Source organism: Coprinopsis cinerea (assembly GCF_000182895.1).
Source record: "Coprinopsis cinerea okayama7#130 chromosome 7 map unlocalized cont3.7, whole genome shotgun sequence".
NCBI classification, from domain to species: Eukaryota; Fungi; Basidiomycota; class Agaricomycetes; order Agaricales; family Psathyrellaceae; genus Coprinopsis; species Coprinopsis cinerea.
The window spans coordinates 157,639-184,652 of NW_003307538.1; the positions used below are offsets into that span (position 1 = coordinate 157,639).

At 52.3% G+C, this 27,014-nt stretch overlaps 10 protein-coding genes across 10 annotated transcripts; 3 read left to right on the forward strand and 7 right to left on the reverse strand.

The window, feature by feature from the left end:
• Positions 1–508: 508 nt before the first annotated feature.
• CC1G_10366 (hypothetical protein) lies at positions 509–2,723 on the reverse strand (the record flags this gene model as incomplete). The annotated part of the gene is made up of 8 exons (XM_001840700.2): positions 509–980; positions 1,033–1,203; positions 1,256–1,838; positions 1,895–2,037; positions 2,091–2,130; positions 2,190–2,220; positions 2,275–2,526; positions 2,589–2,723. 8 exons carry the CDS (start codon positions 2,721–2,723, stop codon positions 509–511), a joined length of 1,827 nt encoding a protein of 608 aa, XP_001840752.2.
• Positions 2,724–3,143: 420 nt separating this feature from the next.
• CC1G_10365 (hypothetical protein) lies at positions 3,144–3,795 on the reverse strand (the record flags this gene model as incomplete). The annotated part of the gene is made up of 2 exons (XM_001840699.2): positions 3,144–3,245; positions 3,298–3,795. 2 exons carry the CDS (start codon positions 3,793–3,795, stop codon positions 3,144–3,146), a joined length of 600 nt encoding a protein of 199 aa, XP_001840751.2.
• Positions 3,796–4,950: 1,155 nt separating this feature from the next.
• On the forward strand, positions 4,951–7,374 carry CC1G_10363 (hypothetical protein; the record flags this gene model as incomplete). The annotated part of the gene is made up of 6 exons (XM_001840697.2): positions 4,951–5,019; positions 5,087–6,403; positions 6,457–6,607; positions 6,663–6,817; positions 6,863–7,060; positions 7,117–7,374. The coding sequence occupies exons 1-6, from the start codon at positions 4,981–4,983 to the stop codon at positions 7,372–7,374; spliced, it is 2,118 nt and encodes a 705-aa protein (XP_001840749.2). The 5' UTR covers positions 4,951–4,980.
• A 64-nt stretch (positions 7,375–7,438) lies between these two features.
• On the forward strand, positions 7,439–8,158 carry CC1G_10362 (protein kinase subdomain-containing protein PKL/ccin3; the record flags this gene model as incomplete). The annotated part of the gene is made up of 1 exon (XM_001840696.1): positions 7,439–8,158. One exon carries the CDS (start codon positions 7,439–7,441, stop codon positions 8,156–8,158), a length of 720 nt encoding a protein of 239 aa, XP_001840748.1.
• Positions 8,159–8,978: 820 nt separating this feature from the next.
• CC1G_14751 (other/FunK1 protein kinase) lies at positions 8,979–11,627 on the reverse strand (the record flags this gene model as incomplete). Its single annotated transcript, XM_001840695.1, has 4 exons — positions 8,979–9,578; positions 9,630–9,805; positions 9,862–10,628; positions 10,678–11,627. 4 exons carry the CDS (start codon positions 11,625–11,627, stop codon positions 8,979–8,981), a joined length of 2,493 nt encoding a protein of 830 aa, XP_001840747.1.
• Positions 11,628–12,680: 1,053 nt separating this feature from the next.
• CC1G_10360 (other/FunK1 protein kinase) lies at positions 12,681–13,836 on the reverse strand (the record flags this gene model as incomplete). Its single annotated transcript, XM_001840694.2, has 3 exons — positions 12,681–13,043; positions 13,101–13,154; positions 13,417–13,836. 3 exons carry the CDS (start codon positions 13,834–13,836, stop codon positions 12,681–12,683), a joined length of 837 nt encoding a protein of 278 aa, XP_001840746.2.
• Positions 13,837–14,240: 404 nt separating this feature from the next.
• On the reverse strand, positions 14,241–17,446 carry CC1G_10359 (other/FunK1 protein kinase; the record flags this gene model as incomplete). The annotated part of the gene is made up of 9 exons (XM_001840693.2): positions 14,241–14,942; positions 14,998–15,051; positions 15,109–15,168; positions 15,222–15,565; positions 15,616–16,027; positions 16,080–16,370; positions 16,423–16,668; positions 16,739–16,843; positions 16,898–17,446. 9 exons carry the CDS (start codon positions 17,444–17,446, stop codon positions 14,241–14,243), a joined length of 2,763 nt encoding a protein of 920 aa, XP_001840745.2.
• An 835-nt stretch (positions 17,447–18,281) lies between these two features.
• Positions 18,282–19,297, reverse strand: CC1G_10358 (other/FunK1 protein kinase; the record flags this gene model as incomplete). The annotated part of the gene is made up of 3 exons (XM_001840692.1): positions 18,282–18,851; positions 18,906–19,093; positions 19,165–19,297. The coding sequence occupies 3 exons, from the start codon at positions 19,295–19,297 to the stop codon at positions 18,282–18,284; spliced, it is 891 nt and encodes a 296-aa protein (XP_001840744.1).
• Positions 19,298–19,964: 667 nt separating this feature from the next.
• Positions 19,965–25,237, forward strand: CC1G_10357 (signal sequence binding protein; the record flags this gene model as incomplete). The annotated part of the gene is made up of 12 exons (XM_001840691.2): positions 19,965–20,114; positions 20,168–20,302; positions 20,349–22,194; positions 22,252–22,337; positions 22,406–22,990; positions 23,056–23,154; positions 23,209–23,625; positions 23,719–24,169; positions 24,258–24,349; positions 24,411–24,520; positions 24,585–24,887; positions 25,003–25,237. The coding sequence occupies 12 exons, from the start codon at positions 19,965–19,967 to the stop codon at positions 25,235–25,237; spliced, it is 4,509 nt and encodes a 1,502-aa protein (XP_001840743.2).
• A 415-nt stretch (positions 25,238–25,652) lies between these two features.
• Positions 25,653–26,739, reverse strand: CC1G_10356 (ergot alkaloid biosynthetic protein A; the record flags this gene model as incomplete). Its single annotated transcript, XM_001840690.2, has 3 exons — positions 25,653–25,901; positions 26,043–26,275; positions 26,316–26,739. The coding sequence occupies 3 exons, from the start codon at positions 26,737–26,739 to the stop codon at positions 25,653–25,655; spliced, it is 906 nt and encodes a 301-aa protein (XP_001840742.2).
• Between the last annotated feature and the right edge of the window lie 275 nt (positions 26,740–27,014).

The window sequence follows — 27,014 nt, forward strand, 5'->3', positions numbered from 1 at the left end:
CTATATCTTTTGTTCCACTTACTGCCATCTGCGATGCTTGGCTAATTTATTTCTTGGTTATCGCTGGACGTTCATGGACAGGTCGTTTACATAGTTTTTTCTTTTCTCAATCCCCTCTCACCATGCTAGTACGAAGTCATGAATGTAACGAAGCAAGTCTCAATTCACCCATCGCAACACCCACACTGTATCAATAGCATCAATAGAAAGTCAAGCCCTTTGGATTTAGATATTACCGGATTGACTGAGAACTTCGCTGGCAGGCTGATGACACGATGACTCCAGATGACTGGTTCTTTTCGTTATCCATCTGCGACTTCCAACTGTGTGCATTTCTAGGGGATCCCCTGAAATGTTGAGCGCTATATTCGTTCTGTATCCACGACGCATTCCAACAATTGCATGCATTATAATTACCAGTCCGTTGTACAAAATGCTATGTATGTAACTCTCTAAATAAGGTTCATGACGATGAGGAAAAGGATCAAATAAGGACAACAAACTAGCCTCATGAAGTCTCAGCGGCCTTCACGGGGACGTAAACATGAGGACCGGTCTTCCTCCCACTACCGTTCCTCTTGATGTAATTCAGCACCCCCAACACAACCAAACCCAGTCCAATGAGAATGTTGAGTGACAACAGCGCTAGGATCGCAGGCATGTACTTGTCCAGCGTCGTCGAATCCGAGGATTCGGCGCTGAGCACTGCCGAATCACTGCTTCCAGTCGGTACAGAGGCACCAGTGCCATCCGCGGTGCGGTGAGCCTCCTTGTTTCGGCCGTTCGTGGGTCTAGCACTGGATTTGGCAGATCCGCCCTTGAGGATAGCAACAGCCTCGTCAGGGGAGAGTTCCTCGGGGAGTTCTTCCATCTGGCCACCACGGATGACTCGAACTTGCGTGTCGACCTTGTTCTCCTCCGTATCTGCTTGCATGAGGATGTACGGTTCGCCACTTCCATCCTTCTCCGGGAACCCAAATCTGTTATGCGGGTGGTGAGAAATAGACGTGAGGAACGGTGAGGAGAGCTTACACGGTCTGGACGTTGCGGAGGAAGGAGGAACCCAAGTTGAGATCGAAGTCTTCCTCGCTGGTAGACATGGGGCGGAAGGAGTTGATGCAGACGGTGTAGTCCTCGAGTTCGGAAGGGCGATCCTGCCAGATATCACTCAAGTCGAGAGGGTGAACCGGGAAAGAGCGACCACTGAAGGAGAGTCGATGTCAGCCCAGTCATCACGACAAAACTCTTCGCATACCTGATAGTGAATTGCGTCACGTCTTCAGTGAGACAGGGAACTAGCCATCGCTTCTCTCCGTCAAGAGTAAACGAAGCAGCTCCTTCAATGTTTCCATACAGCTCGTCGATGAGGGCGGGCGGGAGTAGGGTCTCTGGATCTCCGATGTTGAGGTGGGCGAGGGCCTTGCCTGCGGGAACGCCCTTGACCTTGGACTTCAAATCCAGCGGAATCTCGGCGACGCGAATGGCTTCAACGAGAACAGTCCAGCTTTCCGCGTTATCGGGGTAGAGGTCGATGGCTGGCGTTTCCTGAATCTCAGCCCAGGCTTCCGGATACTCTCCGATACTGAGCTCGATGCCTTCAATGTCACGGTTGTCGTCCTTTCGTCCCAGATCGACGGCGATGAATCGTTCGAGAGAGGGGGAGGAAGCGAAAATGTTCTCGAGGACGGTTTGCCCTTGCGTCGCGTGCTCGCCACCAGCCTCTTCGAGAGCCTTCTCAATTTGAGAAGGTCGCGAGTACTCCAACCCTAGACCGAAGAATCCGTTGAAACCCAGGAGCTCGAACAGTTTTCCCTCATCGTCCTCCACGTCGAGGAAAGCTGCGGAAATGATCAGCTCTAGTAACGGTCCTTCATAGAATGAGGACTCGGCGTACCCTGCTCTGCGATCTCGTATGTACCGAACTTAACTGGCGCGATGCTGATTGAACCTTCGAGCTCGAGGTGGCCACCAACGACATCGTAGTTGAGGGTGAGGTCGACTCCCGTGTCGGTCGCATCGTCTGGTGCATTGTCGACCCTGGATTGGTTAATGGTCAGTTTCCTAGTGAAGGCCACCAGAATAGGTAGTACCATAGATCGGTGTTCGCACTGTCTAGCACCACGAGGTATTCTGCAATCGTGAAACGGTCATGAGGTCGAGTGGCGCTCCAAACACGAGTTCAAACACACCCTTGTCACCCACAGTAATCGGCGCTGTGTACTGCGCGGCGCATGAGCACATACAGCCGAGCGAATAAAGAAGACGACGACGCACCAAATTGTTCACATAGCTTGCCGTCTCGGTGTCCTCGCTGCTCTGCCTCCTCTCCACCTTCAAATGAGTCTCCCTTGTAAACCTCGATGGTAAGCTTCTCGAAACTCGCGGGTTGCGCGCGATGAGGTCCCTAACCTCATGGGAGAGGTGTGTCCGCGTAAAGTTGAGTCGAACAGCCTCTGCACTCAGCACAGAGCTGAAGAGCAGCAGAGCGCTCAGCATCGTCGATATCCTGGATGTCGAGGCCACGATCTAAACCTGAAAGGACCACGAGTGAGATGACAGAAAGACGGAGGGGAAGGAAAGGGACACACAACGGCATCGATGCACGAGATACATATAGGAAGAGGGGTTTCATCATCAGGGATCGCACAGCCGGTTTCTGCATGGTCAGCGGCGAAGCAGGAAGACAGAAGGTTGACAACCACAAACGCGGGCGGCTGTGCCATGTCGAGATGATGTCGGATGTTTTACACACGCGTATCGGATTTCAGGCCAATCGATGGCCCTTGAGCAACGATGATATGCGCCTGGTTCTACTGACTTATGCAACGATAGGAACCATCGATGAAGAACAGTCTGCGATCCCTCTTAAGACCACGTAATTCACCAAGTAGGATAGACGGAAAGGTTGGAAACCGAGGACGACACGGTCTGACCCAAACACGATTTCCCAAAAAGAGACTTCCGACCGAGCGCCCGTCGCTGATGACCGCAAGCAAGGTTGTGGGGTGACGTTGTATTAGGCATAGGAGGCTCCCAGAGTCTCGGAAGGTGAAAGTCACAAGAATTCATACCAGTACATCAGATTAAAAGCTTGAGGCATGGTTCATATCGAGATCATGGGTGTTGTAAGCCGCGGTCGCTGGTTACACGCGTTTGCGTTTGAAGGTCTTGTGGGTGCTTTCCTGCCCACCACTGGATCTCCCGTCTAGGCGCGATTCCTCCGAGTCCAGAGGCGATGCAACACCCTTGGCGTCCTTGAATACGGTGTCCACTGGGTAAGGATGTGAATGGACGTACCGTAAACTCTCCAGTTGCAGAATTGCCATCTTGGGGTAGCAACGGAACGAAAGCCAGGAACGCCGCGAATCCCAAGAGGACAAGGAGGGAGGGTAGCATGGCTACCACAATGAATGAGGAAAGGAGCAACGCCAACGACGGATACGACGTTGTTGCTTCATCTCCGTGACCCGAGGAATATGGGGAGTTGGGGTGAGGATTGGTGCTCTGGCGGCTATTCGCAACCGACAGCGCTGCATGTCGATCGGCACTGCGCAGGAGACTTGACCTGTGGATCCTCCTAGCCGAACGTGTAAGGCTATGCAGCCGATTGCGACGCTTGGAGGTCCAAGCGGTTTTATGCTTGGTGGTAGGCGAACGGAGAATCGACATCGAGTGGGGCGGAGGTGTGTACAAGCTGGTTTCGTCGATCCAGTCCCTGATGCGCTCGTCTCGTTTGCTACCAGCGCTGGGGCGTGAACGGTTGCGGGACGACGTCGATTCAGCCATTTGTGACATGGGTGCAAGGAGAAATGCGGGGTGCACTCGCGCATTCGAGCCACTTTATACCTATCATTGCGCACGCGCACGGCATGCTTCCAGGATTCGACTCGGAAGATATGAACTTCAGGCGTCAGAGAAAGGTAGTATAGGACCGGCATCGCGGTATCCTCTACGATCGTCCGGGTCGCTGAACTTTTAAGGGTAAATAGGAGCTTAGAAACCGCTAATAGACGCGGTTTCCTCATCCAATTCCCTGGTTAATAGCCATTGAGAACCCCCATTCCTGCGACCACAAAAACACTTGCGCGCTGTCAGATTTGGTTGGAGTCGTGGGCAATGAACAGTACATACCGACACGCGGTGGAGGCAAAGGGATCACAGGACCAAGACACGAGGGGGTTATCGGAGACCTAGAATCCGGCTTCCAAGACGATGTTACGTGAAATGCCAGTGCCTCACATGCGCACTCTGCGTTTTCGAGATTGCATTAAACTCAAGACGAGTATACATTGCTCTGTGCGTGGTAGGGCTGCACGAGGCAATTCTCTGGAAAGTGTCTAATGGCTAAGCTCAGACTATGTCTCGCTAGTTCAGAATGTAAACAGACTCACCAATAACGCTATGATCATGAATGACAAGAGTAGACAGTAACGTTTGAACCAAGGCTGTTTGGATATGGAATGTTTTCCCGCTAATTACATTCCCAAGAACAACAAATAGTACTTGAGAAAGAAGCTCGGCAAGAAAGGTCTCTCTATCGTCGCTCCGTTACTCTAATACTCGCTGATATCGAGCATAGAGTGCAGCACTGATTGCTGCATCGACGAACAGGAAAAAAGCCAGAAATTTGTCGCGCGCAGTGCTCAGCGAGCGAATTTCATCTCCGCCTGAAATCGCTGATCGCCGGTCTCTGCCTGAGGCGTCATCGGAAATTTTACAAACCGGGTTTTGTTCCTGCTTCGAGTCAGCGTGGTCCAAAGGGAAGCGCAGCATATCCTGACGCACCAGTGGCTCACCATTGTTCGATATATAAAGGACAAAGGCATGTGGCCACTGAGCCGTGACTGCAAAGAAACCCCGCGCCACTGAATCATAGCGACTCTTGAAGCTTGAGGGTCTGGGAAACGAGGCGCGATCAGCTCTCTACCCACTACCACCACAAGCGATTGGCAGTTTGCAGAACTGGAGACTTAATTGACTATGTCTGGCCCCAGACTCAGCGAAGACGGCCTCGAGAAGGTAAGACTGTCGCGCATTCTGTTTCCCGGATCAGTTCAGTACTCATGAAGATACCCTTTTCCCCCAGCTTATCGAAGCAGCGAGAGGCGGCTCGATTCCTCTTATGCAGCCCGCAGTTGCACTGCTGAAATCTCAATACACGCCTGCCCTCCTCGATGCGATCCTACACCACCTCACCCCTGAGTCAGCTCAGGTAACCGCTGACCGGTACAGGACAGACCACCCCGACTACAAACCGGATTTTGCTCTGAGGCTGACCTGCTTACAAGGGGTGAACATGGCCATTACTGTATACGAGGAACGAGAGGACGTCAGGGATGAAATCAGGGTTCGTCTACAGGAGCGCATTGCGGGTATCGCCTCGTGGATCCTCGTCGTCCAGTTTCGAAACCCGAAGCACCTCAGGTTCCAGTCCATGGTGCCCAACGGTCAGCTCAAGGAGCAGTTCGTGTACTACGTTTACATGATGAAGAATCTATCGGATCTCCATCCATCCCTCAGGGAAGCTATGGTATCCACACCCGTCTTCTTGGACCTTCTCCTGTACTTCTGGCACGCCCAGACGGCAGAAGGCGATCCTTTCGTCCTCTTTACCGACCGGAAGCCACGGGAAGAATGTCTCGTCGTACATCTATTCAAGACCTTCCTTCAACTTGAAAAGGAGGTTAAGCCGTCTGTGACAATCTTGGATCGGGCGCTGGACGGAGGATTCTGCGACGCGTGGTCACTAGTGGAGGGAGCGGCCCTTCGCGCGAAACTGTGTTCTTTAAACATCACCACTCTCAACTCGAACTACCCAGAAAACCGACTCGTCAACCGCTGCTTGTATCTCACCTCCCTGATCGATATCTGCAACATATTCCTCGAACACCCCCAATTCCATCCCATCACTTTCTTCGAGGCCCGATGCTTCGACGCCTTTGTCGAGCTCAACTACAACATCGTCGCCCATATGTCTCCGATCGTCTCCGAATACTGGCTGCTGGAGCTCTCCGGGGAATGCCTTGAGCAGCAAAGTTCTATTCTGACGATGGCTGTAAGCTCGGACTACGCACCCATTTGGCACGTTCAAAATATCATCAAGGGAGGGCTACTTCACGCGCTATTCCATATCCTCCGAAAGATCGACTCGTCCAAGGTTGACCACGCCATCAACAACGTCCTGAGAATCCTCACGGCGTATGCCATCTATCCCAAGGTCGCACGCCAGCTACAGGTCCACTTCAACGGGTCCATTCCGCACCAGATGAGGTGCGGACTCGCCATCCAGAAGCTGTGCGGCCGAACCTGGACCGGATTCAAGACATGTGTCGATTTCTTCACCAAGATAATCCAATCCACGCGCTGGGTTCGGGATGAGCTTAGCATCTGCGACAATCTCCACGTACGTCTGCGTTCTTCTTCTCCGCCTTTTCGCTCTAACCAGTCCAATTACAGCATCACGAAAACTTTGAGCCGAGGGACAGGTACAAAAGTAAGACCTGCGCCGGATGTACCTCGGTGGCGTACTGTTCTTCGCTGTGCCAGAAGGAGGATTGGAAACTTTTCCATCGCTATGAGTGTAAAACTGCGCGCGCTGGCTACCTCGGTACGTCCCCTTGAGTCCACGTCGAACCCAACTTGTACTCAAACGCTGGTTTCAGACCTCAAAGAATTCCGCAAACAATACCGCCACCGCTACCGAGCATCGCATCTGGCGCTCATGATTGCAGTGTACCAGAAGAACTGGCACTGGGTAGAAAGTGAGACCAGGAACATAATAGACGGACCCACAGCCCGGCACAACGTCATAACCGCGGTGCGTTTCACAACGTTCAACCCTCAGCTCGAGGTCTATCTGCAGCGTCTCCCGGATCCCCTCCCAGAAGGCAGCGATCGTCGGTTCGAAGCCATCGTCCGACGTCATGCTGGAGACCGATCTTCCAGGTTGGTCGAAGGAATGTTTCTCTTGGGAAGGGAACAAGTCTGGGTTCTGGCTGCTATCAAACCCGTTGGTGTATTGCGGAATGGACTCCCGCGATTTACCGTTATAAATAGTTATGTACGCTACTTCCCGCTCGACTCTTAGAATACAATTATACAGTTCGCTGGGTTAAGCTTAGGCTCGTCTCCAGCCGCTACGCCCTTCTTATATTCCTGCTACCTACTATACATACTGTGACCAAGGAGACTGGTCACGAGTCTAGGTTAAGCTGTATGAACAAGAATTTCATACAGTCTGAGATTGGCTTTGTCCTGGAAAAGTGGCAAAGCTACGAACTTGACATCCTCCCCGACGAATCTGACCACCACGTTTGCGTCGAGCCTGATGCCATCAGCCCCCCTCGGTTGATCGATTTCGCTCGTCGCTGTTGAATTTGAGCGACATCCAGCTTGGCCACAACGCCAGTCACCGACATCCAGTAAGGCCAGCTCAGCAATGTTCTCGACGCTGATAATCAATCGTTGCGCTACTGTCAGCGGCAAGTCCGCAGCAATAACCCTCAAGGTTTCTCCATCGTACCCTAGCGCAATTTGGTTTCGCGAGCACCGCGGTGAACCAGCTCCTGAGAGCTGGAACTCAAAGGACGTCTCCAATGCTGAGGGTACTCTCGAGTTAACGCTTTTGGATCGTATTAGGGAAGGCCGAGTTGGCGTAACGTATACAGCCAAAGTGGTTGCCGCCATGCGAAGCGACGTGGACGTACGACCGACCCTTCCGGAAACTGTCTGCCTCAAGTTCGCCAAACAGGAATTCAGTCGGGGCCTAGCGCGAGAGGCGTGGTTCTATGAGCAGATAGAACCGCTCCAGGGCGTCTCTGTTCCGATCTTCTACGGCTTCTTTTCATCACCCATGGTCGAGCAACCGGGCTTTCCAAACCTCGAATTCACTCCATGGACCAACAGGAAATATTCATACGAAGACACGACTGATAGCCCACCCAACAATATAAACCAATACCCATCCCAAGATTGGTTACCAGATGATGTCCCACCTTACCGCGGCCGACCCTCGCATAACGAAAACCCCTCTGGTTATCAGCAAAACTCACCCTGGTATAGGTGGAATTATACACAGGACAATCCGACGGTTAGCGTCATCGTTCTAGAGCTTCTGGGCGAGACCTGTACTGGCCTTCGGGGACCTGAAGTGAAGTAAGCATCCTTTGCCTGGTGTTTGTGTATATGATTTGCTGATCAACCTGCGACCCTCAGAGAAGCAGTCAAGCAGGTTTTCGAGGACATCGTGGAAAGCGGTGTAGTCCATGGAGATCTCCTTGCTTGGAACGTCCTTTCCGTGAGGGACCCTCTCCTCATTACGCAAGGACGGCCATGCCCACGGCACAATGCTGTTCATCCTTGGAGAATCATCGACTTTGAGCGTTGTGCGATGATCCAAACGTCGAACAAGAATCGTTTGGGCACTGAAATTGCCAGGACGGCAAGCGACATCGATCATAGCTCGACGGGGTTTAAATGGTCATCCCAGTGACATACCCATCCTTTCTGAATTTCAATTATGTTCGCCTGCGATCCTACCACATGTCACTTACTAGATACTTCTCTGCATTGTGAACAGTATTCCATATACCACACAATTGTGACCCATGATGTACCACACTCAAAGTCCAGAGGCCGGCGCAGTATTTCCTGAGTGGATCGTGCGACGTGCATGCGGGCGACCCCATGTGAGCCTTCCAAGTATTTTTACTGCCTTGTACCTACAATACGAGACAATACAACAAGCGAAAATCCTTATCGATAGACCTCACTTCGAACGACGACTTCAGGACTGATAATACAACCAAACTTTCATTTGGTATAAGTATGGAGTACAAAGATGATACACGCCAGGAATATAGGTTTAGTACGGTTGGGATAGATAAGTGAAAGAACGGAGGATGATACCAGTAAATAAAAGAGTTAACCTCTCTTAGAGAGGTTAATCTAAATGATGGATCACATGCGAAGACGGGAACTTAGTGACGAGATCGCTTGAGGGAAGGCTCCTTGGCGTCATGGGGGTAGGCTTCCTCGGATCCCCTCTTCCCGGCGCCCTTTCGAGGGGCTGGAGTGGGAGAGGGGGAGGACATAGCGGAAGGCTCATTAGCGCCGTCTTGGCCTGCAAGAATATTCTCGATGGCCGACTCGATGTATCCAACAATCTCGTCATACTGCCCGTCTACGTCGTTCAAATACTTCTTCTTAAACGAGGCTTCCAGTTTGTCGCGCTGGGCTTTGGGTAGCCTTTGATTAGAAATGCGAATAGACATGGCATGGATGGGTTGGAAATGGCGACATAGGTCCTCGACGAGTGTAGAGATGTGATAACCCCACATCGGAGGCACATCGAAGTTCAAAACGCCGTGGGTGATGAATGTCAACTTGCTCTTGTAGGCTTCGTACAGACTGTCCGCGTTCCAATCCTGGAGCTCCTTCGGCAGCTCGCATTCCACGTTGGGCTCAGGAAAGGCGAGGACAAGGTAAATCAGAACATACAAGAACGACTCGAGGTCGTCCAAGTAGTCGTGTGGACGCCATGCTTGGAGAACATTGAGGGATTGGAACATGCGCGTACCCTTTCTCGGGGGTCAGTAAGAGATATGGCCGCAGAGAATGCCGAAACTTACAGTCCTGAGCTCATTCAAAAGCGCTTCAGCACGATCAAGGAAGATCGCCATATCGAAGTCAATAAGGACTCCTCGCCATCCCTCCTCAGAGTCGGCACCAGCTATTCCCAATAGAATATTGTTAACACTGATATCGCGGTGTAGAACTCCTTTCTCCTTCACCATACGCTGGTGGGCTGAGACAAAAAATGTGAGCAGGGAGTGCCAACAGAGGCGGTTAAAATTTACTTACCTCGAATGGCGTCGATCAATGCATAGAGTACGTCGAGTACCGTCTTGAACTTGTGGATTGGCGGTCCGTACTTCTTAAGGATGATGCGTCGCTTGATTCGGTTCAAGAAGCCAGGATCGTTTATCGCATTGGCACCCCTGAAGCTCGCAGTTTCCACCACATCCTCACATGCGACCATCTGCCCGACACCCTTTACACCCACAGCCGCTGCGAGAAAGACCTCCTCCGACGTCCGCGATTCCGAGCACCATGATTCCTTGCTGGACAGCCCATTGTCCGCCGCCTCCGATTCCGACTTCCTCCCCTCACCCGCGACAACGTCTGCATCCCGCTCCGCCGATCCTTCCTTCTCGAAAAGCGCCTGACCCTCAGTCTGGTCGCGATTGCTTGCCGTGCGAATCTCGATACTCCAGCAAAGTGTTCCTCGTCCAACCAAGTCGCGTCGTTGATAAAAAGGCTCCACACCGACGATATCGTAGACAATTGTGTCGTTGTTGGCGGTTCGAGTGGTGAGTGTACCGCGCTTGAACTTTGCGGCAGGGTCGTCGGTGGGTTCCCAAACGATCGACGGATCGAAACCAAGGTCGGCTAGGTTCGTCGAGACAAGGCCGAGGATAATGCGTACAAGCATGCGAGGGTTGCTGTGGATGTTGTAAAGCAAGGAGTACTTGACGCCGCTGCGATCAAAATGGAAAAGGCGAACGCGTTCGTTGCTCACGTTCGCTGCACGCACGAAGTTACGGTTGGGTTGGTGATTCATAACTTGCCTAGCAGGGGGTCAGACTGGAGCACCGATGAAGGAATAGGACGACTTACCGTGCGTATACACCCAGTTGAGCTGTGTTCTCAGTGATCGACCCATCGAGTTCGGAATCCCGCTTGTAGTCCACGACACCCAAGGAAGCCCGGTAGAGAGGGCGTTCCATGTCAACATCGTCGATGGTAAAGCCTGGACCAGTACCAGTGAAGACCGTATCAGGAATCGAATACGCCTTCGTTGGAACGGCCTCCGAATGGTGCATCGCTTTCGGGAAAGTTTTGGCTCTTTTCGCTTCCTTCGCACCATCCTCCTGGCCCTTCCCGTTGGCTGCTTCCGCTTTACCATCTAGCCCATTGTCTCCCCCTTCATCCGTGGCCAGTTCCACCTTCTCCTTCGTCGATTTCGGCCTCGCTTGCTTCTCCCGTGCCACCCTATCCTTCTCTTCCTTCTCTTTCGCCGCCATCTCCTTCTCGTGCGCGAGTCTCTGTGATTTCTTAGTCGTAAGATCCCAAACCACCCTATTGCCGGGATTGGGGGCAGAAAGATCGAAAGACTCGAGTATTTCTCCCAGAATCTCCGACATTGGGATGTTGATCAACTTCTCCTCGCAGTTGACATCCTTCGGAAGCTTCACCCATCGACCACTCTCCGTGTCGTACAGTGGAGTTGCCTTAAGATAGGCGTCAATCTCATCGTCGCCTGGGTCAGGGAAGAGCTGTCTAGGGAAATCCTCGTCAGTGGAGGCGACGGTGGCGATCGCGAGCTCGGCTTTGATGATGGCCTTCTGCTCGGCGACTGTCATTGTGGTCGAGTAGGCTACGGACTGGGTACTGCGCTCAGCCAGAGGGGTAGACTGAAAGCCGGAAGCAAGTCGAACCGTTCGATTGGGCGTTCGAGGCGGGAGTGTGACAAGTGGTCCAACGGTATCGCTGAGCTCCGAGGTGGTGCTCGCAGCTGGTTGTTGAGTAGCGTCGGAGACGGCTGGGGTCCGTCTGTTAGCGGTCATAGTCGAGTTTCAAGTCAAATCTGGGGACTTACCTTGCCCTTTGAGTGATGCTTTATAGGTGCTGGCCGTCCAGCAGTCCAAATCGAGGACACAATGGTTGTGGTCAGGGTCCAAGGAGCAAGCGCCCAAAAGTCCGACTGGGATCACAAAGGTCACAGCCGCGCCGGTCAGCACGTGGGCGCGTGACTCACGTGTGGCAAAGTTAAAGCCTTAATTTGGGCAATCGGCTCCTGTTGGTGGCACAGGACCTTTGTTATCGGCCTCGTGTTTGCTGCGTGCTCGTTTTGCAGAACTGAGCCGTTACCCATTGCAATCCTAAAATGGACAGTAGGAGAGTAGCGTTGGTATCCTCGTCTGGGCATGAGGACCCTAGCGACTGTGCACTGCCCAATGGTCGTTCAGGCAGCAAGGTCCATTGCAGGCCTAAAGTGGGTAATAGGAGCATGGGATTCTTGTCTCCCCCGTCAGATCTCCGTAGCAGGTGTAAAATTCTTGATTATGAGACAAAGCTCTCTCATTTTACTTACAGTAAATGTCTTTCAAATGTCGTATACAGCAATGCTATATGTAATTGTGTTCAATTGCCAAAAGTGAGATCATGAAGCCGAACGAACATTGACAACGAAACTTGAAGAGTAATATATATGCTAGCCGAGCTCTCAGTCAAAGTCATTTGCGCCGCTATTGGGACGTGCAATGATTGATTAATCCCATGTACTGAAAGGGTCACAATCGACCTTCCAGAGGGTGCAGGAACTTTCTCTTTCACCACTGTCATATTATAGTAGTGTAATCCAATTCAACATTGACGAAGAATTGGGGAAGATTTAGATTTCAATGGAACGGAGGGGCGGCCAAGGGGCGGCTTATTCGTATTCTCCTTGGGGAGACGATCCCGCTGATGAAGATCAGCAATGAACTCTCCTACAACCCCTCTTTCGCATAGGGCTCTTCCATGTCTGGGAGTGATTTGAGAGCGTTACCCAGGGAGCGACGAAACGCTGAAACAGGATAATGTCGATAAAGTATGTCGCCGTCGGGCTTGAAGGCTTTTCAGAGGTTGTCCCACCAATCATTGACGAGCCTGGTTAAAGGCTTGAAATCGGGGTGGACATAGGGGTGGATTTCGTCTTCCACTACTTGCCAGTGAGTATCATACTCGCAGGCCCCTTTGAACAACCTCGACTTGATCTTCCCGATTTCCTGCTTGGAGGCTTCGAAGAGCCAATGGCGGCGTAAATTCGCTTTACAGGAGATCTCGTCACAAGCTTCAGCGTGAGTCCTTCCTCCGGGGCCATCACAGGTGAGGGCGAGGCGCAAGACCACCCAAAGGAGCGACTCCATATCATGTATTGCATCATGAAATTCGGTGGGGTAGTCCGAGAGAAACCGATGGCTCATGAACGCACTGGTGCCCTAGAATGGAGATTGAGTTTACCATTGGAGAGGTGCAGACGCACAGCTAATAGCTACCATCACAACGCTGCGTTCCACTTTTAGTTTCTCAAATTGAGGAGGAAGAATGGGCTGAAACACAAAGAGCATCGGTCAATCAGTATGATAGGATGGGCGTCTAACTGAAACATTCACATCGTCGTCCATCCAAGGACATAACTCTGATATCGTCACCGGTTCTGTAACCCTATCTTCCTGCCAAGTGCCAACGGATCAGGACAAGACCACCTCGCAGTAGGATATGGAACGTACATTGAGGTCGGAGCACAGTATTTTGTATTCATTCACGGCCAATAGACCCAACAGACCCTTTTCCAGTTGTTACCCTGCGCACTAGCTCGAGAAGCAGAAGCGCAAGGCTATCTGAAGCCTGGGGATACTGCGAGTCATCAATTGGGACACGCGTCAAGTTGTGAAAATACTGCAGTTCCTTCGTCCGCTGCCTTCGAAGAGACAACGCCTTGCGCTGCATGAAGCCGCTGAGAACTTCGAGAGCTTCGGCGCAGTTGTAATCAACGAGACGTCCTTGCCGTGGCCGTTTATACGTGGTATTGACATCGTCGTGGCATACCACACGCTTCATGAAGTAGGAATGCTCGTAGTGTTCTTGTTTGGTGTAAAGTTCAGGATTGTCCAGAATCCTGGTAACCAAATTGTCATCTAGGCCATACGAGAGGAGTTTCTCGACGAGGTCAGTTGACGTGCAAACCCAGGTGTGGTTCACGTCGTCCGCCGTCATCTCTGAATCGACCATTGGCTAGAGAAGCGTTGAGAAATCCTCAGGCCTTGCAACAATCAATCCGGAGGAAGGACCCACATCACAATTGAAGGCTGATAAGGCTGTACTACAGTACTAAGCCGATTGTGGCTAGGTCGTCCAAGGCCGGGACAGAGCGATATCACATTGCCTGTTTGTCGTTGTGGCCATGGGTCCATTTCATCAAGTCGTGAAAGGGCGACGGTCAGGCCCGCCCCACGACTTAGCCCTGGCTCCAGAAGAATAGATATTCAAATTGGCACGACGACGTCGGACGACTATAGGTCAAGGATACTAATTGCCAGGTCGTACAGACTCTGGAATGCAACAGGAGTGAAACGAAGGCCCAAGGCCGAGTTGAGTGTATAGAACTGTATCAATACATCGAAGAATATATTTTTCTAGCTGAATTCCAAGGTAGGTAGAGGATCGGTGCTCTGCTGACCTACGTTCCACTTCTCGACTCCTTTCTTCTTCGCAGGGGGAGTCTGATCCAGAGGGGCCGCCGGCAATTGTGCACTAGCAGTAGGCGGAGTGGTGGAACTTGATTCGACCTCTACGTCCCGGGTGAGCCGAGCAGCAAGTTCACGGAGTTTAGCCATGGCCTTCAATTGCTGATCCAGGAGGCCTTCGGCAGCTGAATGGTCCGAGGCTGGAAGCGAATCCTTGAGGTTCCGCACCGACTGACGGAAGGCTGCGACAGGGTAATACTTGTAAAGGAGATCAGTATCTTCCGGATGGAAGGCCTTGCAGAGGATGTTCCACCAATCATCAACGAGTGGGGCCAGGGGTTTGAAACTGGGGTGGACGAATGGGTGGATTTCCGTGTCAAAGAGTTGGGGGTCACTGCCGTAAGCCAGCGAGAACAACTGGGACTTGATGTCCTTGATTTCATGCTTGGAGGCCTCAAAGAGCCAATACCGTCGAACTGCCGCCATGTGGGATATGTCATCACGAGGGTCAGGTCGCGGTTTACCTCCAAAGCCCTCACGGGTAAGGAAGATGTACAAGACGACCCATAGGAGTGACTCCATGTCGTGGATAGCTATGTGGGTTTCGGCTCCATCACGCAGAAGTCGATGGCTAATGAACGCATCAGTTCCCTGCGAAAACCATGGTGAGTTTGCGAAGATAAGGAAGTAGAAGTCGTGCAGTTACCGTCACGAAACTATGCACTGCTTTTCGTTTCTCAAAGCGAGGAGGAAGTACCGGCTGGAAAAAAGAGTGTCATTTGCCACACTAATACGAAGCAAGCCTAAAGGCACTCACGTCGTCGTCTAACCATGGAAGCAGTTCTGATGGAGCCACCGGCCCTGAACCCCTGTTCGGCTGCCAAAGCAGATCAGGATCCGAAGTATGTATGAGGAGCAAGCAAAACATACCTTGAGAGATGAACACAATGTGCAGTACGCCGCTACCGCGTTGTACACCATAACTCTAATCTTCCCCCCTTCGCGGCGTGCAAGGTCGAGAAGGAGAAGTGCAAGATTGTCTGTGGCTTTCGGACACTTTTTATGGGCGGTCAGGAAGTGGAATTCATCCAGCTCCTCGCTCAGTTCCTCTCGAAGGGACGAGGCCCTCTCTCGCACGAAGCTGTCGAGGACTTTAGAGTGGTCGAAATCAATCAGGCGTCCTCGCCGCTTGCCAGATACAACTTGAATAACGAGATTGCCGATGCTCAAATCGCGATGGCAAACGCCCTTCATGAGATAGGCGTACTCGTAATCTATGACAAAGATTCAGGAGGCCATAGTTGAGCGAATAGAGAAAGCTCACCTTCAAGAATGCCCTCCAATGCGGACAATAGATCCTTCGAAGACACAGCCATTTTGAGGGGCAGACCATTCACAGGGATAACCAGCCGGCACTGAACGCGTTCCATGAACTTATGAGGTTTGGCGGGTACCTTCCGTAACGACTTGAGATTGAAGGTCCGATGCACCAGACAATTCTCGTCAGTCGGTTCAGGCAAGGGACGTTGCCGTTTGGTGTGGTTGTCGAAGGCGGGGGTGCCATCCGGCTCGAATCTGTCAATCTTTCCGCGAAAATGCAGCTGTGTGTTGGACCTTTCGACATCCTCGGAGATGACTCTGGGTTCGCCCCTGCCGAAGTCCCCCAGTAGCTCGTAGATTTCGCCTTCGCTCTTTTCGCCCATGTGTGGGCGCCAACTTTGCTTGATAATAACTAGCTGAACTACAGTCAACAATCCGGCGACGTATACCACAGCCTGTGGAACACACCTCTCGATTGGGATCGTCGATGCGGAATGCTCGCCAAACGACCGGCGCCCGGCCACACATGACCTCGGAGCGAGCAGTGCTCAGAGCCTCAACAGTTTGGTACCATTGGCCCGAAATCAAAATCCGCCAATGTAACTGCGATCTGAGTTTGGGAATGTTGACGTATGACATATTGTAGCTGAAGGAAGGAAGGTGTCCCTCCACCGAGAGCTTCATATTGGGATCGAAGCCAAGTCGTTCGGGAGTCATCATTGCAAAACTAGCAATGACGCGAACGAGTAATTCGGGATTCTGAGTATGCATACGGTTAGCACCCAGACCTCGACAAAGAATCCATACTCACCTCGTCGATATCAATCAACGTCGCTGTCCCGAGGATTCCTGAACGATCGCAGTACCAGAGGCATAGAGAGCGGTGAAGGAAGATGAGCCCTAACACAAAGCGGCGGTCGTGTTGTTCGCGGAGAATCTGGCGAAAGTAGGTGCATAGCTGCTTGGCGACGTCCCAAACATCGCCGCCCTTCGGCTTCACCTCGACCGGGAGGAGAGTTCTGATCCAAGAGGCAATGTGAGCTGTTGGAGGCGGTGCCTATACCGAACGCAAATGGAGTCAGCGAGGGCCCTAGCCCTAGATGTTTGCGGACGGGTATAGGTCTCACCGTATTTTCCTCTGTATCGGTGCGGGGTCGCTTGGTTGCGCGGTTTAGATCCGTCTCTTCCCCCTCCTCCGCTTTCAGTTGTTCACGTTCCGCATCATACGCCGACTGCAAACCGTGAGTGAGAATGTGGCCTACATACGAGATTCCAGAATAACGAACCTTCATAAACTCCTTTGCCACATCCGGTCCATCCGGACCAAGGATAGCGTCCAAGATGTCTGGCCGAATCTTGCTGGCGTCCATGGTGTTGGACTTGGGCGCCACTGAGTGTCGGTCCAGCCAGCAACATTGTATCGCATCTGCTCCGATGAAGCCCAGGTTCCGTGCAGCCTCCACGATTGCATTGAGGATCAAGGTCAGGGGTTTGTAGTATGGTTTCTCTGGCCCGCCAGCCTCCGCAGGAAGGCCTTGCCACCCACCCTTACTCGTATACACCTCGGGAGGTAACTTTTTGAGGATCGCACGGACCTTCTCGTCGCCGAGTTGGCAACCAAGGAATTTCTCGAGAAACTCCTCGGTCGCGCAAAGCCAGGTGTGGTGCTCCACGTCCTGGCTAACAGCCTCCTCGACCATATCGGCTGTAGTCACAAAGCTATTCGTCGTCATCTGGCTTTTGAGCAGAGTGTCAGCCTTAGAGAGACGGGCTACGGTGGACCGTGTGTCGGAAGAGAAGACCTGGGAAGCAGTGTGACTCTGAGAGTTCGACATATGTGGGATGTGGACGCACCTCGAAACGATTCCAGAGTCCAGCTCTTGCCGGAGTTACCACGACAAGTACTCGCGTTCTCGGAAACGGCTGGGGTTAGACTGTCAGACAGTTAGCAGTCATGGTGGAGTTTCAAGTAACAACTGGGGACTTACCTTCTCTCAAAGTAGTAATACTTCGTCGAGAAATGTCAGATCGAGGACACAATGCTAAGCAGGAAGCGCACCCAGCAAAGGCCTGGGATATCACAGCCGCGACGGGCTTCACGTGGACGCGTCACTCACGTGGTGGCTCCGTTCTCGATATAGGCAATCGGCTCCTAGATGTGGGAAGGTCGACGTTGGGAACTTGACTGACTATGGAGCCCCGGTACTTTCGATCGGGAAGGATGGCCCTCCGGGCCATAGGGACAATGGATTCAACTTCGAATAGAAGTAAAACCTCTCGTTTAGATTACCGATACCGATGGATGTTACAGTGTTGCGACTAGATTTATTGGGAATCGGGATGGGTCTTTATGGCTAACTTGAACGGCCATGACAGGCGCCCCACCGGGTCCGATGTTTTCAAACCATGTACCAGCGTAACTATAGTATACAATCTAAAGTCCGTTGTGGTAACAAGCGCGCAAGTATATAGTAAGAATATGATACATGGTCAGGAATATGCAGATGAGATAGAATTCAAAGTGCGGCAGGGGATAGATAGATATTAATAAGTGTAAGAATACCAGTGAAAAGAGGGGATGATCTACATAAATGATGAGTCAATTGCGAAGACGGGAACTTAGTTTGCTTGGGGGAAGGCTTTTCGGCGTCATGGCCTAGGTAGGGTTCCTCAGATCCCCTCTTCCCGGCGCCCTTTCGAAGGCCTGGAGTGGGAGAGGGAGTCGGACAAAGTGGACTGCTCCGAGTCATTAGCGCTATCCTGTTCCGCAAGGATACTCTCGATGGCCGACTCGATGTATCCCACAACCTCGTCATACTGCTCGTCTACATCGTCGAAATACTTCTTCTCGAACGAGGCTTCCAGTTTGTCGCGCTGGGCTTTGGGCAGATTCCGATGCTGCATGCGAGAGGACATGGCGCGGATGGGTTGGAAATGGTGGCAAAGGTCATCGATGAGGGCAGAGATGTGAGGTCCCCACATCGGAGGGACAGGAAGGTCCGAAGCTCCGTAGGTCATGAAAGTCGACTTGCTCTTGAAGGCTTCGCGAAGACTGTCTGCGTTCCAGTCTTGGAGCTCCTTCGGTAGCTCGCGTTGGACCTGGGCCGTGGGGGTGGCACCCGGAGTCGGGAAAGCGAAGATGAGGTAGAGGAGGACGTAGAGGAAGGACTCGAGGTCGTCTAAGTAGCCGTGTGGACGCCAGGCTTTGAGGACATTGAGGGATTGGAACATGCGGGTGCCCTTCATGGGGAGTCAGTAAGAGATAGTATGGTTGTGGAGAGTGCCGGGACTTACAGTTCGATGATGTTCATCTGAGAGCGGCGCATCTGAACAGTCGTGGGAGATAGACATATCGAAGTCGACGAGGGATACTCGCCGTCCTTCCTCAGAGTCGGCACCGGGTACTACTCCCCCAAAGATGATACTGTTAATGCTGACATTGCCGTGCAGGACTCCTGCTTGTTGGACCATACGTTGATGGACTGCCGAACCAACGCGAGCACGGGATGTCAGCGGTCACGGTGGAAGTTTGGAGATGTAATTACTTTCTCACCTCGAATGGCATCGATCAATGCGTAGAGTACGTCGAGGACGGTCTTGAACTTGTAGATTGGTGGACCAATTTCTTTGAAGATGGTGCGGCTACTACGTCGTTTGGTCCCGCTTGAGAAGCCATGCTCGTTCATTGCATTGGCATATACGAGGGACAGATCTGAGGGCTCTTCGGACGGACACCGTGGCTGCGATCCCCCGCACCAAGACTGCATGCCTCGGATAAAGGGCTCGATGAGTAAAGGTGTCGCACTAGGGTTTCTGCGGTCCCAGGTCTCGAAGAGTGTCGCAGTGTGGCCAGTGGCCACTCTCGAGCTCGGTTAACCGTTAACGTTGGTGGGCGGTTGCTGAGTGCAGGTGAAAAAGATTGGGTCAGCGGATAATGGATGAGTTCAGAGTACCGGCTAGGAATACTGTAGAGGGGCTTACCTTATCTGAGGGTGGAGGTAAGATGGAAGTAAAAACTCAGTGCCACTGCTGGGTGGTGGTCAAGGTTCAAACGTTCAAGATGCAAGCGCCCAAAGCGGCCGCACCGGCTGACGTGCTAGTTAGCCGGCGAGAGTCTCGAATCGGTAAGGAGAGGTGATAAGCGTTATCGTTGGTGACCTTTCCAGTAGCAGTTAAAAAGGCTATGTTTACCTCTGCTCGTCGTAAGAGGGTTGGGGTACCAACTTGGCGCCTCGGCCCCTATCGATGATGACCCAATTCCGATTTGGACGGATCATAACGTGACAGCCCTCGGTCAAGGCTGCGCCGCGCAATCAAAGTGGAGGAGCCGCATACGTGTTTGCTGCTACCACCATGGCGGGACTCACGACCGCCTTTGGCGGCCGACTGATTCTCTGGTTTCTGGTCCTCTGGATCAGCATAACAGCAGCTCAGAAGCCTGAGCATGCCATCTCGAGCTTTGATAACCCACCAGCGCGCGTGTTTTTCTTCGACGATACATTGGTGAGCCTGGGTTGCTGTATATTGATTGGGAGAAGCTAATGGGTTTTGGATAGAGTGTGATTTATCATGATCGGATTTCTGGAAACTTGTATGTGAGTCAGGATGAGGGCAAGTCGTGGAAGAAGGCGGAGGGGATCCCAGAGAGGAGTGTGAGCGTGGTTATTGAGCATCCGTACGATACAAGACTTGTGAGTTGCTTTCTAATGACCATATACTATTTCTAATGATTTGTAGGCATTCGCATTGACAGAAGGAACGAAACACTATCGAACTGAAGACCGAGGCAAGACCTGGCGGCCGTTCACGATCCCGGATTCGCCAGCAGTCGTCGCCCGACCGCTGTCTTTCCACTCTGATCCCAAGAAATGGCGCTACGTGATCTACCAGGGAACAAAGTGCGAGGGCATCGTGTGCTACGACGTCGCCTACTACTCCAAGGACGCCTTCAGCGACGAGCCAAAGCTCATGCTCACCGACGTTAACCGCTGCCAGTTCGCGCACAGCAACAAGGACTTCAAGCACGACGCCCACCCAGATCTCATCTTCTGTGTGGCCTCTGACCAACGCACAGTCACTGGTGCCCACAACCTCGCCTCGCAGCGCCTCTATTCCAGCACCGACTTTTTCGACAAGGACAAGAAAGTGGAAGACCTGGGCATCGGCAAGAACGCCCGCGGCGTCGTCGCCTTTGCTATCGTCTCCAGGTTCGGCGTCGTGGCGTTGAAGGATCTGAGCAGGTCGGACGGAGAGATGCAGCTGTACGTCACTACCGACGCGAAGAACTGGGCTAAAGGCCACTTCCCGCACGCCTCGAGCGCCAGGCTGCGCGAGAACGCGTACACCATCGTCGAGTCGACGACACACTCGCTCGGTGTCGACGTCGTCCTGAAAGACCGCAGCACCATCGGCACCCTCTTCCTCAGCAACTCCAACGGCACCTACTTTGTCGAATCACTCAAGGACACCAACCGCAATGAGCAGGGCTTCGTCGACTACGAAAGGGTGTACGGCGTCGACGGTGTTGGACTCGCCAACGTCGTCGCGAACGCACAGGAAGTCGAGGGCCGCAACGCTCCAAAGAAACTGCGGTCGATGATCACCTTTGACGATGGTCGCCGGTGGCAACCACTCCGCGCTCCACCCCGCGACGACGAAGGGAACCGAATCAACTGCGACCCATCCGATTCCGAGAAATGTGCACTGCATCTCCACTCGGTCACGACCCCGCATAACTATGGTCGCATCTTCTCGTCTCCGGCGCCGGGTTTGGTTATGGGTGTTGGGACTGTCGGCCCGCATTTGGGGAGTTATGAGGATAGCGATACTTTCCTGAGTACGGATGCGGGGTTGACGTGGAAGATGGTCACCAAGGAGGCGCACCAGTACGAGTTTGGTGATCAGGGCAGCATCCTCGTCGTCGTTAACAACGAAGATTGGACGAGCGAGATCAAGTACTCGCTCAACCTCGGCAAGACATGGCAGACCTACGACTTTGGTATCAAGATTCGGTCTCGAGGTCTGATCACCCTTCCCGACTCCACGTCCCAAAAGTTCTTGCTCCTCGGTTTGACCTCGCGGCAGGACCAGGAGAAGGATATGCGTTTGGGTAAAGTGGTGGTCATCTATCTCGACTTTGCGAAGACGAGGAAGAACAAGTGTACGGAGAAGGATTTCGACAAGTGGTATGCGAGGCCGACGGGGAAGAGGGAGTGTATTATGGGGCATAAACAGTGGTACAAACGACGAAAGGTGGATGCGGATTGTTATGTTGGAGAGAAGTTTATCGATCCGGAGGGGCATGAGGAGAATTGCGAGTGCACCGAGGAGGATTATGAATGGTCAGTCGTGGTGTATTTCTTCGTGTACTTTACTGATGCGCCATCCCTTAGCGACTACAACTTTGTCAGGAACGGCGACAAGTGCGAGCCTGCTGGTCCTGAGCCTGTCCCTCCTGGTGTATGCACGAAGAACGACCCGACGGAGAAATACATGGGCTCGAGTGGTTTCAGGAAGATCCCTGGCAACACCTGTGTGGGCGGCAAGAAGTTGGATCAGCCCGTTGAGAAGTATTGTTCCAAAGGTATGTGTGTTCGATGGTGTATCGCGTACAAGCTGCTGATTACGATCGAATCCTCAGCTCGACCTGCGGAAGGAAGTGTCATCCACACCAAGTTCCAATTCGACAGTCCCATCGTGCAGTTTGCTTATTTCCCTGAATCGACGGTACGTTCCCCCAACTCTCCCTCGTTACGCTCTGCCCATTCTAATGCCCTTTTCCTCCCTCGCGATAGACCATCCTCGTCCGCTTGCTAGACGAAAGTATCTGGCAATCTAGCAACGAAGGCTATACTTGGTCTCAACTCTTCAAGAACGAACGCTTCGTCGCCTTCTACCACCACAAATACTCGAACGAACGGGCCTACCTGATCACCCGCACCAAGAAATTCTACTACACGACGGACACCGGTCGATCGTGGAACACCATGACCGCCCCGAACCCACCCAACACCTTCGACGCCCGAGTCCTACGCTTCAGCCCCTCCGACACCGACTTTCTAATCTGGACCGGCAACGCCGACTGCGAGCGTGGCAAGACCAACTGTCACGCCGAAGCGCATTTCTCACGAAAGAACGGGCGGGGGTGGACGTTGATTGACAAGTATGTGAGGAATTGTGCGTTTGCGGAGGATAAGGATTTGAGTGCGGATCCGAGTGATATCATTTGTGAGAGTGTGAAGGAGAAGAAGGGGATGCAGGTTAAGGGTGCGAGGATGGAGCTTGTTGCTGGGAGTGGGTATTATCAGGGACGGAAGAGGGTTTTGTTTGAGAATGTGGTTGGGTTTGCGAAGTTTTCAGAGTTTTTGGTTGTTGCTGGGGTGCGTCTTTTTTGTTTTTCTTTGATTTTTTGTGGAGGTTTGAGGCTGATGTTGGGGTTTTTTAGTTGCAACCTGAGACGAAGAGTTTGGAGTTGCAGGTTTCGTTGGATGGGACGCATTTTGCGAGTGGGAAGTTCCCGCCGTCGATGAGTCCGAACACGCATGTACGTCTTCCCTTCCTTTCCCCCTCATCCTCCCACTCACCCACCTCTCCACAGGCATACACCGTCCTCGAATCGACTACCAACGCGCTCTTCATCCACATGACGATGACGACCGCTCCTCCTCCCGCGCCACAATGGGGCACCCTCCTGAAATCCAACTCGAACGGGACGTATTTTGGTGTTTCGATTGAGAATGTGAATCGGAATGAGAGGGGGTATGTGGATTTTGAGAAGATGATTGGGTTGGATGGGATTGCGCTTGTTAATGTTGTGCAGAATGTTGATGTTTTGGCGGAGGGTGGTGGGGTTAGGAAGGGTGGGTTGGGGATGGGTAGTGGTACGACTACGAGGCAAGTTGGGGAGTTGAAGAAGTTGCAGACGAGGATTACGCATAATGATGGGAGTACGTGGAGGCCCCTTACGCCGCCTGTTGTGGATTCGTTGGGGAATAAGTATGAATGTGAAGGGACGGTGAGTGTTTTGATTTATTGGTTTTGGGGTGGTAGTGGTGGATGGTGGATTGAATTGAATTTAACTGACGGGTTCTTGAACTTGATTTTGTAGCAATGCGCGTTGCATATCCACGGTTACACCGCCCGGCGCGATCCACGCGCGACGTACAGCAGCCCCGCAGCGGTCGGTGTGATGATGGCCGTCGGGAACGTAGGGACGCACCTGGCGCCCTACGGCGACTCTGACACCTTCATCTCCCGAGACGGCGGGTTCACCTGGGAAGAAGTGCACAAGGACGCGCATATGTGGGAGTACGGCGATTCCGGTTCTATCATCATTATTGTGAACGACGAGGAGCCTACGGATCATTTGATGTTTACGACGGATGAGGGGCTGACGTGGAAGGAGTATCGGTTTTCGGAGGAGAAGGTTAGGGTTATGGCTGTTACGAATGTGCCGAGTGATAGGAGTAGGAGGTTTTTGTTGTTTGGGACGCAGGAGGGGCGGAAGGGTGGGTCGGTGGCGATTCATGTTGATTTTACCGAGTTGACGAGTCGGCAGTGTGAGTTGTCTTCCTTTTGTTTCTCTATTCTATTCTGGTGGTGGGTTGAACGGGTTGTGCTGATGCGCTTTCTTTTCTTGTGGTGTAGGTCTGCTTAATGAGCAGAACCCTGGGAATGACGATTTTGAGCTGTGGAGTCCTAGTGAGGATCGGGTTGAGCTGTGTTTGTTTGGTCGACAGGTGAGTGTTTTGTCGCTGCTTGTTGGAATGGTACTGGGGTTATTAATCTGAACTTTATCAGACGCTGTACCACCGACGAGTTAGGGATGCACAGTGTTATATCGGTAATCAGCCTAAAGTCGAAGCCAAGATCCAGCGGAACTGTACCTGCACGCGGGTTGACTTCGAATGGTGTGTTCTCTTTCTTCCTTTCATTTGTTCCTCGTATCACCCTGCTCACTCCACCTCCCTTCAGTGAATTCAACTACATCAAGAACGATAAAGACGAATGTGTTCTCGTACCGGGTACAACTCCGCTCCCGAACGACGATTCCGTTTGTAAGAAGGGCGAGGAGTACTGGTACGAGCGGACGCCTTATCGGTTGATTCCGTACTCGAGTTGCGAGGGCGGTACGAGGCTTGATCGGGGTACTGCGCATCGGTGTCCGGGAGTGAAGAGTAAGAGTGGGTGGTTTTGGATGGTTATGCTTGTGCTGCCGTTTGGGTTTACGGCGCTTGTTGGGTATTGGTATTATAGACGGAGTGGGATGGCTAGAGGGTGCGTTATTTTATTCTTTTCTTCTTCTCTGTTCTCTCTGCTTTATTCGCACGAGGGTTGGGATGCTGATAACGGTCATTTTCTCTTTTCTCTCTCTCTCTCTTGGGATGTACAGGACGATCCGACTACCGGGAGGCGACAACCGTGCGCCGGGTTCGACGTTTGGTTCTGGTTCGGGTGTGCTTGATACACTTGCGAGTGTGCCGTGGTTCTTGGTTGGGATGGCTGGTATTGCGATGGATTGGTTGTCGTCCAAGTTGGATGAGGGGATCAGTCGGAGTCGGAGGGGGTATAGGAATGTGCCGATTGATGAGGATGCGCAGATTTTGAGGTTTGAGGATGAGGATTGAGTGGATGTGTGGATGTGTTGTGGTAATATGTACTTGATTGGGAGTCGGGTGAGGGGAGTGGCCGTGGAGATGGAGATGGAGGGGGGAGGAGGAGGAGGGAGAAGGAAGGAGGAGGAGGAAGGAGCGGAGACGTGGACTCGTTACAAAATTTATCGTAGTGTAGCTTTCCTTTTTGTTGTTGTGTTTTCTTGCCCCTATTAGACTCTTTCTTCCTTCGTTCTGTTTAGTCCCTTTTTTCATTTTTTTTTTTTTTTTTTTTGCTTTAGATCGTAGTACGTAGTACCTGCATCTTGTGTTCTGCATACATTGCTATTTATTTCTATACATCCATCGTTTGCGCGCTACAACAAGTTGGTATACTTCAACCTAAGGGGATGAACCAGTCGAATGTCGAATGTCCAGAGGTGCTAACGATCTACGGTGTGAATGCACCCTTGTTCTTCTCAAGCCATTCCTTGAACGAGACATTCCCCACGTACTTGTTCTCCTGGAGATGCCAGTTGGCCTCAGATCCTGCTTCCGCTGCTTTGTCGAGCTCGACGAGCCAATGTGCGACGTCTTGGGGTATGTGCATCTCTGTTGTGTATTTGGTGAGGAGCTGGTCCTTGGTGAGGACGTCGTGGGTGATTTTGCGGTTGAATGTTTTGGTCATTAGGTGTGCGACCTGTAAGTACATAGTGGGGGAGCATGCATGCATGGACGATGGGAGGATGGGAGGAAGTGGTGGGAGGATTTCGAAGAGGATCATACTAGTCAGCCGCGTGATAGGGGTAAAAGATAGGGGTTGGAGAGGGAGGTGACTGACCTCGTCGTAGCTCAGGAGATCAGGTCCGATGATAATGGCGTCTTTCTTCTCGTTCTGCTTGTTCTTGATAGCCTGGTAGGCGCAGGCTGCGATATCCTCCACCGAGACGAAGGGGATCTTTCCAGTTGGAACGATCGTTTCCAGTTGGTCTTTGGCGAGGATGGAGGAGATGTAGAGGGATTTGAAGTTTTCTGTGTATTCGAATTTAATCAGGTCAGGGGTGTTGTGTCTCTCTGTGGGATTGGGTTATGCAAAATCGAGAGAAAAACGCACCCATGAAGAAAGTGGGTCTCAGCGTAAAGTAGTCCACGCCCTTCTCCTCAAAGTACCGCTGCACCATCCCAAATCCTCCAATGTTGTTCTCTTTATCTGCCCCGCTGCCGCTGATCATCAGGAACCTCTTCGCGCCATGCTCGATTGCGAGGTTGATGAATGGTTTGAGCGTCTTGATAGGTTCGAGGTCGTCTGAAGGGGGCAACAGGAACACGTAGTCGAAGGTCTTTCCGTTGGAGAAGGGGTTGGAGAAGGTGGATGGGTCGCGCCAGTCTAGTTTGACGGACTCGAAACCCGGTGGGATGCGGTTCCCTGAGCGGGAGGTGAAGAGGACGTTGTAGGATATGTCTGGCGATGATTTGAGGAGGTGCGCGAGCGAGGTGCCGGTTTGGCTCCCTCCGCCTGTGATAAGGACGTTGGGCATGGAGGGAGGCGAGTGATGGTGGTTGTTGAAGAATTTGAGGCTGGACGCAGATCTCGACCGCTCGGAGGCTGCTCAGCGCTGGGAAGCTAGGCTGGTCGTCTGATTACCATGATCTGCGACTTGAGACTTTTTCCTTTGGTCTTGGTATGATGGGAGCTCGAACATGAAAACGTCCGGGCTTAGGCGCCCGAGATGACGCTAGGTTGTGAAGATAGAGGAGCCGAGTCCCAGTTATTGTTAGCAGTCTCCACACATTCCACCCAGATTCTGTCTGT